Source organism: Acomys minous (genome assembly GCF_964271855.1).
Source record: "Acomys minous genome assembly, chromosome: 14".
NCBI classification, from domain to species: Eukaryota; Metazoa; Chordata; class Mammalia; order Rodentia; family Muridae; genus Acomys; species Acomys minous.
Window position 1 is genome coordinate 96144873 of NC_140496.1, and position 12401 is coordinate 96157273.

A 12401-nucleotide genomic window follows, 5' to 3' on the forward strand; every position below is an offset into this window, starting at 1 on the left:
TTTTAAAAGACTACAGAAAATGAGGCAAGCTGTTATTTGTTAACATTCAACTCTATCACAATTGCCCTTTGAAATGCCTTATGTATGTTCACAATATATTATATATAAATATACATTATTAAATATACTATATAATATAATCCAGCAGGATCAGTGAAAGAAAGGCTATATTTCAAGGACTAGGAATAAACTGCAGGCATAAGATCCTGGAGTTCCCCTGAGGACACTAGAGTGGGAGAGCAGGCCCTGATCCAGGGCTCTGAGCCAACCTCACCCCAACATCTACCCCATGTATGCCCTGCTGGAACACATGAAGGGGCCGGACCTGCAGATTCAAAGATTAAGAATCTCCTTGACAAACAGCAACAACAGGATATCGGACAGCAGTCCAGTGAGGATCCAGTAACAATAGTGTAGGCCTCAAGCCAGACCATGACTTGTAGCAATGAACATTTGAAAGTAAATATATGTGGGCAAAAGGCTATACTGCGTGATATACTACAGCTTCTATGACACAATTTTCGTTCGTTTGTTTTATTTTACTGGGGGGAGGTTGCAAGGGCAGAGGGCAGATATGAGGGGATAGGAAGAGAAGAGGGATTTTGGTGCATGACGTGTAAATCATAGATATTCAATAAAAGTAAAAAAAGAAAATAGTGGCAAAAAAAAAAAAAGAAGAAGAAGACAAAAGATCCTGGTTCAAAAGTCATTTATAAACTGGATCAAATTAGCAAACTAAAAGAAATAGATTTCTGCTAATAACTTAAAATACTCTGTCATAAATGTGAGTTCTGCATTAACTATTAAGGAAATATGAGCTCTTTCCGTTTACTATAAGAAACATGGGAGGTTCTCTTTACCTTTTGGGTGAACAGGAATTGGGTTAATGCCCAGAGCCTCATGGCAGAGGCAGAGACTTTAGAGAACTACAGAAATAGACTGTCTATTTCAGCTCTATCCCATAATTAATATTCTCACTAGACTCAAGAAGGCTTTTGTTCTTCTTAATGTGTGTGCCAAGGGGTTATAAACTTAAGTAGAATTAGAAAATAAATGTAATTTGAGGATAACTAATGTTGATGCAAAAGCCATGGCTCTCATTTTAAAGGGAATAAGGGGCAGAGCCATTTTGAGTGACAATGGCCCTGGAACAAAGATTCCTTTCAATATGGAAGTTGTTTCATGAAGTATTGTAGTCTTTGCAGAATGAAGAAAGACATAAATCAAGGCAAGTTTAAGATATAGGGATGGGTACATCACAGAGGGAGTTACAGCAAGCCTGAGGAAGCGCTTCTACAGGTGTGGGGTTAGGTAAAGTGGGCATGCCTGAGAAGAAACTGCCTCCTGAGACTCCTGTCAGGAAGTACCAGATAAGAATGCAGAAAACATTTCTCTTAAACAGAAAAGGACATATAAACAAGGTGGCCGCCATGCAAAGAGGAAGAAAGAGCTTCATCAGATGCCCCAAGCTCATTAAGGGATCCCAAAGTGAGGTCTCGTTTAGATAGATGGCCAAGGATATGTGCATTTACAGTTCCTCAAGGTGTGCTCCCACCTAGTGCTGAGCCATCCCTCCGTCCAGGTATTAGAATCTGTGAAACCTCTTCCTGAAGGCCAAATTTCCCTTGTGTATCTGGCCTTTCCTTCTCCCGGCATCAGATTCCTGGGGAGATCCCTGCTTCTTTGGGGTCCATTGATTCAGTACTCTGATCAGCACATTAAGAGAAACAAATTTCTCTTCAGAAGAGCTTCTTTCCCGCCAGGATTTTACAATTCCTGACTCTTTGTTTTGCCCCCTCAATCTGAGGCTGGATATATAATGACTCATTTTATCTGAACTTCAAACTGTGGGCCTGGCCTCAGTAGAGATACAGGAGGGAAGTATGCACTTCTGACCTGCCACTGGCTAGTGGTGTTATGACAGCAAAAATAATCAGAGATTCATGAGGATGACAAAGGGCTTCCTTTATGAGTCTTCTAGCCCAGATCAGGATGATGAAGAATAAGTGTGAATTATCCTGGATAATGTCTCTATGAGGGACAGAGGCAAGAGGGGAGAACTGTGCACATGACAGAGACATAGAAAAGAAGTGTCATGAGAGGCAGAGAAAGGCCACCCACTCCCCTAATGGGCAGAGCCAGGCCAAGAGGGGATCAGATCAGGAGAACCAGGCATACAGCTGTGAAATGCATGTTACCACAGGCTTCATTTATAATGTTGTCATGTGGGGTGAAGAAAGATCAAAATCTTACCTGGCCTCATTCTCTCAGGGAAGCCAGAGCATTCTTATTCAAGGCCAGGTACACCACAGCAGGGCATCCCTGAACACCAGAAGCCTAGTGAGTAGCCTGGGACCTGTGTGCTCAGTGCACTGTTTGAGGTCAGGTAACAGAATCATAGTTCCAAAGTAGAGAATACCTCTTTTAAAAATAATACCTCCGCTAGCCTTATGACACACTCAATATCTCTTGTATTAATTTAGCTTCCCAATTACAAGTCTGTGCCAGGAATTCTGGCAATAAGAGTTAGTAATGGAAAGTTCCACTATGGAGCTCAGCACAGTGCACATTCCCCAGGGAAACAAACTGGGCATGTGTTTCCTGAAGTGCCTGAGCAGAACCCACTGTGGAAGTCAAACAATCAGGAACAGTGGCAAGCCAGTGGGGGCTCCGCTTCCTGGCCTTCTATACCTGAGGTGGGCCTCCTGCTGGAGACTCCTGATACCCAAGACAGAGGGAGAGAAATCAGGGTGAGAGAAAGACAGTAAGCAAACCCAGACCATCTTCTGTAATAATCTACTAAGTTTCTGAAAACCTGAGAGTAGCACATTGAAAGAACTGTTTTAAGAAACTGTGCAAAGGAGGTTCTGGTTGCAATTGGTGTTTGAATCTATAAACAATATACATGAAGGAATAGTAAATCTCTGGTCATGGTAGATATATCCTAAGTGTGAGACACAGGGCTTACACAAGGTTATACGCACACCAATTGTGTCTCCTGAATTATTTTCCCAGTGGCTGTGGAAGTAACTTACTGAGCTGAACCCTGCACATTCATAAGCTCCCTGGGTGTGCAGCATTTTCTGTGGGACTTGTCACCGTAGCTCAATGCTTATGATAGTTAATATTTATTGACAAAGTGACAGGATCTCAATTACCCAGGAGAAAAAAACCCTTGGGCATCTCTTTGAGGAACTTTCTAGACTAGATTGGTTAAGGTGAGAAGACCACACATTACATGCGGGTGGCACCATTCTATGGGCTGCAGTTCTGTACTGAATCCAAACGGAGGTAGAATTTGTCTCTCCCCGATTCCTGACCATGGGCGCAATGTGCCCCGCATCTCACGTGTTTACAGCTCTGGCTTCCCTGCCATGCTACACTTTACCTTCAAAATGAGCTTTAAGTTTCCCTTTGCCAGGTATTGTACTGCAGAGCAACAAGAAAAGGAACTAAAACAATGTTGCAAAAATCAAATTTCTAAAAATCTCAATGTACACCTGCATTCCAGGAGAGGGCGATTTCAATATAGATGGTCCCTGGGAATTGAACTCATGACCTCTGGAAGAACAGGCAGTGCTCTTAACCACTGAGCCAATGGGGATGTAAAATGGAATGAATCTTTTTTCTTTATCTCAATGTATTTCAGAACTTCAGAACTGAAACTCCATCAAAGATAGAGTCATCTGCAAAGACACTTACTGGGAGTACTGACACCATCACTAGTGAGCTTAGTACATACATATACACCGCACGCACACAGACACACACACACACACACACACACACACACACACACACACACACACAGAGTGCAGAAAACAACATCAGAAGGATGCTGGAAAATCAGTATCTGCTGCATGATGCCAATTTTTTTTCCTGTATTTGGACAACTCACAACCCTCAGTGGGGAGGGAGATCCATACAATGGTCACTGTAGGTTTTCTATTTAAGATTCAACATCTGAGATGCCCTGCTCCAGGATTTATCTCTCCTAAAAGAAAAAGGGTTTTGTATATCTCATAAAAAACAGAGACATCAAGCTGGTGTTTCAGCCCTACTAGAGAGCATTTATGGTACTGGAAAAGGTAACCAAGCCACCTGCAAGCTCTGTGTTGTGCAGTAGCGATCTGCCTGCAAAATATACTGCACTGCCACTAGACTGGGAAAAACACTGTTGGAGTAACCAAACACTCTCTCATTGGAGTGAAGGTCCATTCCATGAGATGGAGCCCATGCTTGACACTGCAAGGGTAGCCAAGAACCCAAGACTAGATAGACATGGGTCTAGGAAAAAACCAAATACTATTGTTCTGATAAATAAATATTTTATTGCTGTCAGATGACTTCTAATGACATTCTGCTATACCCATAGATCAGTGCTCAGCCATCATCAGCAAAGCTTCTTGTTTTAGTATATGGGAATGAACACAAGAGACTAACAATTAGAAAACGCGCACAGTTAGAGACTTCTGAGCACTGAACCCTAAATGGGAAGTCTTCATCAAATCCCTCCCCTCAGAGGATCTAAGAAGAAGAGGAGACAGAAAGCTTATTAGAGATAGAGCCAATGAATGACTCTAGGGAAACAGTGTCTTCCAGAAGCAACAGGACTGATACACATATGAACTCACAGAGACTATGGCAGCATGCACAGGGCCTGCACAGGTTCTAGTCAGACTGGGCCCCAGCACTGAGAAGGAGACGTTTTAAATATTAAAAATAAAAGATGAGATACAAAATATGTGCCACACAACAGAAAGGATATGAAGAGGTTTATTATATGAGCCTGGGGGAAGAAGGAATGGGGGAGGACCCCAGAGAGACAGACAGGGACAGAGGAAGAGAGGAAGAAAGAAAACAAGAGGAACAAGAGAATGAGAAAATAAGAGAGGAGAAGAGTAAGTAAGTCAGAGTGTTTATCCTTTTACATACTCCTGGGCAGGGGCATGCCTAGTGGCAGGTAAGTAATGACATCATAGGTTGCTAGGCAGACTGGGGCAGTATCCTAACAATAATGACATGGTCTCTCAACCCTAACCAATTGATATCCTCTTGCAAATGAAAAATCAATTGTTATCTGCAAATGATAACCTTTTACAAAGGAGAAATAATTCTTTCCAATAAAATCTCACTGTGTATACTAACCACAGCTCAGGATAGGCCTCACACCCAGTATTAGATAAACAACACAATTCAAATGAACTCAATGACATTTTGTATATTCTTTGTCTTATATTGCTTTGTTTGGGCTCTTCTGCTTCCTTTTTTTTTTTTCTTTTGTGGTGTGTGTGCACACCTTTGCTTTTTGTTTTGTTTGTGAATATGTGTGTGTGTGTGTGTGTGTGTGTGTGTGTGTGTGTGTGTGTGTGATTTTGTTTTTTGTTTGGTTGGTTTTTTGTTTTTTGTTTTTTCTTTTTTTTTACAGTGAGAAAGAAAGATTATGAAGTTAGGTGTCAGGGGAAGTAGGGAGGAATTGGAAGTGAGGAAAACTATGAACAGAATAAATTGTTATAAAATTTATTTTCAATAAAATATTTCAAAAAAAGGAAAAGGTTTTATTTGGACATTGAACTACTAGAAAGCAGTATGAGGGAGTCACAGAAACTGTGCGAATTCCTTCAAGACACTTCATGTGGCATTGTTTCTCTCTCCCCAGGGACAGCCAGGATTTCCTGACCTCACCTGGATTACATCTCATTTCAGCAGGAAATGAATCAGCGAAAGAAGCCAACAAGAGCAAAAGTGTTATGTGAACAGAAAGTCCCCAAGGTACCAGTGGTGCTCTCTGTGATTCTCAAGTTCCCTGGGAACCTTCCAGAAATTACCTAAAAGCCTAAGAGACCACTTACTGCCTATGCAGTAAAGATTAAAGTCTCAAAGGAAACTCACACACGAACGAGGGTTAGCTATGACTCCATTTGAAACAAAACATTCTACACAGCTACATGTGTACAGACACACAACACAAATCATCATGAGGGATAAAAATGAGAGAAACGGGTAAAACAAAGCGTACAACTTGGGCTAAGAATGGAAGACATCAAAACTTTGACACATAGGAAATAAAAATCAAAATATCTGTTGAAATTATCCAGTACCACCTCCATCTGGAAAAGAAAATGAGTGTGAAGCCAGCATCCTCATCCCTTTCCTCCTCTGGTGAACAGGACAGTGTATAACACAGAACCTCAATTTATCCCTGAAGAGCCTCCTTTTCTTCCCAGAGCTGGGATCCACATGAAATCGAGAAGCCATTTAATTCATTTCCCCTTAAACAAAAGTACATTTCAGAAATAAAAACTCACTGTGTTTTAAGATTCACAAGGAAGGTGCTGTCTCAATTACTTTACCATCCCTACATGTGCTGATTTAGAACAGCAGCTTTAGACCGCAGCAGGTGATATCTTTCCTCCTAGGTGTGGATGGGTGTGCTGACTGGGAGGTCATTCTCATTGGGGAAGTGTATGTGGAAAAGACAAGGACATCTCAAGCTACGAACTCTAGACGCAAAAGCTGAGCCTCAGCCAACATGGGCTATATGCGGGGAAAACACAGCAGTTCACTATTGCAAAAGAAATAGAAATCAGGGGGGCTGGAGAGATTCCCATCAACCACATGGTGGCTCATAACCATCTATAATGAGATCTGGTGCCCTTTTCTGGTGTGCAGGCATACATTCAGGCAAAACATTGTATACATAATAAATAAATACATTAAAAGAAAAAAGAAATAGAAATCAGGATGTGGGTACAATAGAAAGCTATGAAGGGTGTAGCTCCTCTGAAGCAAAGGCACCATACTTTTCTTCCTTGCATAGTCCATATGTACCCACTCAATTACCACAGTAAGGGACCCTAACTAGAGGTTAAGCCCAGGCCACAGGAAACTACGAAATTGTGATGATGTCCTACTGCAGTTTGAGAAAATAAATTCTGCACCATGAAGAAAAGCCCAGAAGCAGAAAGACAGAAAGGAAGCCACTGCATGATGTTTTAACCATGGATCTAGATGAGCTATTACCGTGGGGATAACCCAGTGAGCTAAAGCGTATGCTTCATGAAGATAAAAGTCTTTCAATTGTACAAATCAAAAATTAGGCTTTCCATGGGTTAGCATGGTTCAGCCAAACTCTCAGAGCTGAGAAGAAAGGTCAGATGAGGCTGGAGATCTCACAAAGGGAAACATTTAAAGGTGAAAGATGAGCAGAGCCAATGGAGAGAGAGGAAAGGGAGCCTGAAGCACAGTGACATATTGTAGGATGATGCTGAGAGCACTTTGGGTATCAGGGACAGTGGTGTTAAAATGAGCTAAGGCTTTCGGTGCATACAGCAATGGTTTCTCCATAAAGCTGGACAGCGAGGGAAGGGCAAGAGACAAATGACGAGGATGAGAAAGACTATTTCTGCTCGGACTGCTTCGGGGAAATTTGGCAAGGAGGGTGGAGCCTGGTATAGAGGCATAACAGATGAATTGCTTATGTTTGTTCGGTTGCTGTAGAGTAGTAGACTTTAAAAGAATAGCCTTTGACGGAAATGAATTCTGAAGTAAACTAGATTTTAATGCTTTAAATTATTAGTGTGAGGTCCATGTCTCAAACTTAAATTTTTAGCACATTTAACTTTCTTTGTTTAAGTTTTCCCTTGTTACTTCTAAATGGCGAATATCTCCACTTATCTGAGTTCGTTATTAAATCACATTGAAGATTTTACACTCAGGAGAAAATGGAAACCTATTAGTCCTTTCATACAATCATAGCCTCAGCTCTTCCTTTTGTCCTTGACTAGACACTACAGAATCTTCTTTGGAAAATATTCACAAGCAGGGCCAGAGATGCACTGAAGGGTCAGCCTAGATTTGGGATTCTAAAGGAGGTTATGCAAGGATGCCTTTACCCAAATCAAGCCTGCTTTCTTCTCAGACTGGAGGAGCCATTTCCTCTCAATCACCTCCCCACCACCCGCTGTGCCCAACCTTTTCCCACTGCAACAATACATTGTAATCTACAAAGATCACATGGGGGAGAATCGGGCAACCAAGTTACGAAACCAAATTGCGATTATAAAAATAGTGTTTTAAGTTTGTGATTTTGAATTGGGTTAAAAAGTCGGACGCTCCTAGCTAAAAGGAACTACACTAATTAAAGAGAAAGACACAGGGTCCCAGGCTCCTCAGTGTGAAACCCTCCTCACTGCACAGGGGATACCAATGTTCCAGGAAGCCTGCAGTGTCTGTGTACCACCATCAGAAAATCCAATGGCTATATTCTCTAATATCACTGAATACCAGCTGTTTTGTTTGTTGGTGTATAGTACTTCCCACAGACTCTTACAGAAGGTGTCCTTACTGTACCTCACACAAGCAAAGCATGGTCTTTGCCACTACATAGTTGCTGGTTCTTCCTAAAAGAAAACTCCCCATACTTACAAATTTCATGCAGAATTCTGTCTGCAGTTCCTCAGGCATCATCTTAGTTAGAGGTCTCTATAGCTGTGATAAAATATCACTGACCAAAAGCAATTTTGGGAGGAAAGGGTTTATTTCACCTTGCAGCTTATAGGTTCATTCAGAAAAGTCAGGACATAAAGTCAAGGTAGGAACCTGGAGGCAGTAACAATGCAGAAATCATGGAGGGATGCTGCTTACTGGCTTACTCCCCAAGGCTTGCTCAACCTGCTTTGTAATAGAACCTAGGACCACTCGCCAAGGGTGGCCCTACCCATAGCGAGCTGGACCCTTCCCTGTCAACCAATCATCAATCAAGAAGAGAAGCACAGGTTGTCACAAGCCAATCCTGTTGGAACATTTTCTCAATTGAGGTACCTTCTTCCAAAATGACTCTAACTTGTGTTAATTGGCATAAAACCACATAGCACAAACATTAACTACCTCTTTTCAGAATAGCAGCATTGCTCATGCAAATATAACATCAGTAATTGGTGAGCCAGGTCACTGATGAGAACAGAAACAAGAGGACTGACCCAGACACATCATGTTACCAAAATGGTGGTGAAATTTTTCTCTCCAATAAGGTTGAAATGTATGATATTCCTCAACCACTGAGTTATCTTAGGATGGAGCTATGGAAAGTAACCGGAACATTTACAAATTTTCTCAAAAATGGGTGTTTGCTGATTTGGATACTAACCTAATAAATTTGACGGCCAGGCCCAGGTCTGCTATGCAGCAAGTCCCATTTTTCTTCACCAGGATGTTCTTGCTTTTCAGGTCTCGATGGGCAATGGCTGGTTTACCTTGAGTACTAAAGATTTCCGTGTGCAAGTGGCACAGGCCGCTGACAGAAGAGTAGGCTAATTTCAGCATGGACTTTGCATCTAGGGTAGTGGATTTCAAATAGTCATAAAGAGATCCATTTTCATGATAGTCTGTGATGAGGTATAACTGAGTCCAGGAACCAGTCCCTTTGATGTCTGCAGCTATGAACCCTAAAAGGAAAAAGAGTGGGAAAAATGTGGATGTGTTTCCTGGACAGAATGAGGAAATCATTAATGTGCTCAAATATTCTTTCTCTCCAGATGTCTTTGGTTTAGCATCTTGCCCAGTTTTCTGACTATGCCTATATTAGTGTTAAACAACAAATACCAAGCAGAGGTAATCACAATTGGAGGGAGGGAGAGAGAGAGAGAGAGAGAGAGAGAGAGAGAGAGAGAGAGAGAGAGAGAGAGAGAGAAACAGACAGACAGACAGACACAGACAGAGAGAGAGAGAGAGCGCGCGCTTAGGAGTTTAGATTTGAAGCCACTCTTTAACCAGTAGTATTAAAATTCCCTTTAGGTATTCCAGTTACAAGAAAGGCATGTTGTATGAAAGACTTGAGCTTTGCTGACTAGGTCCACTCCTACTCAACTGACCCAGGAAGATCACGTCTAGCCTGGGGAAAGGAAAAGGGAAATCAATTCTCAACATAAACACTTACTACAAATAAACTCTGCAAATAAGATGCCTATAGCTTTTCACAACATTTAAGCCTAAACATGCTCTTTCAAGTCCCGAAGAAACCTTAAGAAATTCTAGCATTTCATATGCACTTCCTGCTTCTGAAGGAAAGAAAATATCATTGGAGTATATGGCATTCCCAACCCACGACTCATCCACAACACTTAGTCAGGCCTCCGGTGAGGTCTTCCTCAGGAGCTGTGGGGCCCATGCCAAAAAACGAACATATCTGCAAGTCTAGACAGAGGAGTTCATTCGCAGATGTGAAGAGAGAGACAGAAGAATGCTAGGAACCCCCAAATATCACTGTGTAGACTGTGACTCACCCAGAATGTTTTCGTGCCTCATCAGGACTGTCTGATATATCTCAGTCTCCCGGAACCAGCTGGCTTCCTCTGTGGTGAAGAACACTTTCACGGCGACCTTTTCTCCACGCCACTTTCCCATCCATACTTCCCCATAGCGACCTTTTCCAATCTGCTTCACCATCTGAATTTGTTTAGCTATTGTCCTTTGTACCTGGTAAGGCCCAAAACACCTCATTATCATATTTATCACACTACAGATCTGTTTAAGCTTTCCTCCAGGGGCGGGGGAGGGGGGGCAATGACTGCATGTAAAACACTGTAGTTGATATTATTCTTTACACTCATTAGTCATTTGTAGTTTTAACTTATGCTGGTCTCCTTTAAATGTATTTCAGATGAATGGGTGTCAATGCAAGATATCAAACACTGCTTCTAAATCTTTAGATCTTCCATTTTACCTATTGCAAATTTCAGAGAAAAAGAGTAATAAAAAAAGAACAACAAAACCCAAAACAAACAAAACTACAAAAAAAAAAAAAATGGTTTCACAGTAACTGAGACTGTCCCAGGTAGATCCAAGTGTTCCACTGATATAATGATTTATTAAATACTGTGAAAGAGTTCTTACCAACACATCACAAATCATGAATGCACTAAACAAGACAAAGAATATTGGACACAGCAATATTATGATATTTATAAAAACTCCCAAAGTAAGGAAGAATAGAGAAAAACGAAAGAAAGAAAGAAAGTAGGCAAGAAGGAAGGAAGGAAGGAAGGAAGGAGAAAAAGATAAGAGAGGGATTGGGGAAAGGGCAAAGGAGAGTTCATTAAAAACAAAACAAAAAAGAAAATGCCACTGTCTTGACTCCCTTCAGATTATATAATAAACTTTTTAGTTACAGAATGTGAAGTAACTACAGGGAATGTTAAGAAACAAACCAAATGAAGACAAAACAAGCAAAGTGAGATAGTAAAAAATCTCACATTTGAAGAAAAAGAGATGCTTGTCAACAGTAAAAACAAATACAGAATGGAGACAGAAGACAGGCATTCAAACACAAGAACTGATAAAAGAAAGTTAACAAGCTAGAGAGAAAGTTTATTTGATAATCTATAAAATAGATCTGAAGAATTACAAAGAGTTCATAAAAACAAAGAGAAAACTTTGAGTTTTGTGCTTTGAAAGTTAAATGCCTCTGTCTACATGGTATTTATACCACCTGTACTTTATCAACGAATCCCTAGCGGAAAGGACTAAATACTGGAGGATATTTATATAATCGGGGAAGTAGACAGAAAGAACTTGGTACACCCAGGTCTGAACACAAACCTGTAATCCCAGAACTCAGGAAGTCAAAGTAGGTGGACTATGAGTTGAAAGACCAGCCTGATCTCCGTGGGATATATGCTGCCTCAAACATGCAAACTAGTATATGATGCTAACAAAATCTTACGATAACAAACACAAAGTCTTCTTTGAAGTGATGTATCAAATACAAACTTAAAAACTTTCCTTTCCAGGGTAGGTAATCCCCCTCATTAACAGTCATAGGGGAGGGGAATAAGGGGAAAATGGGAGGGAGGGAAGAATGGGAGGATACAAGGGATGGGATAACCATTGAGATGTATCAAGAATAAATTAATAAAAAAAAAAACCTTTCCTTTCCGTTTGCATATGTCTTAGGAATATTCAATTGGGATAAACAAATCCAGGTAATATATTCCTAGCCCATGGCTGGCAGACTATATCCTTCCCACATGACAATATAACAGAGTCTAAGGATTAGGATGTAGACACTATTCTCTAGGTCCTCTATTTAGGATCCTCCTGTTTCCAGGATGGATAATAATATCAACTAAACGTGTCCTGAGTATACTCTTAAAACTGTAATGATTCCAACTACAGAATAGAAGCCTTTTATGAAAGAGTCTTTTTCCTAAAGTTAAGATCTTAAAAATTAAAGAACTAATGACCTGGGAAGCATAAAGTGAGGTGGGAATAACCGAACAAGTAGATGCACGAAGCATCTCTCTTCTGACAGAGCTTGGCAGTGCCTGTGAGGCAACCTTTCGTATACCATGTGCCCACTAGTCTGACAAGATGACAGGAACACAGAGAGAGCACTAGGCAGC

At 41.0% G+C, this 12401-nt stretch overlaps 1 protein-coding gene across 11 annotated transcripts in view; it reads right to left on the reverse strand.

The window, feature by feature from the left end:
- Positions 1 to 12401, reverse strand: part of BMPR1B (bone morphogenetic protein receptor type 1B) — a 331935-nt gene that overhangs the window by 14308 nt on the left and 305226 nt on the right. For all 11 annotated transcript variants that reach the window (XM_084756100.1, XM_084756098.1, XM_084756094.1 and 8 more), the window contains 2 exons: positions 10284 to 10476; positions 9149 to 9446 (listed from right to left, as the gene is read on the reverse strand). In XM_084756100.1, coding sequence (XP_084612226.1) covers positions 9149 to 9446; positions 10284 to 10476 — 491 coding nt within the window. The remainder of the gene's footprint in view (positions 1 to 9148; positions 9447 to 10283; positions 10477 to 12401) is intronic.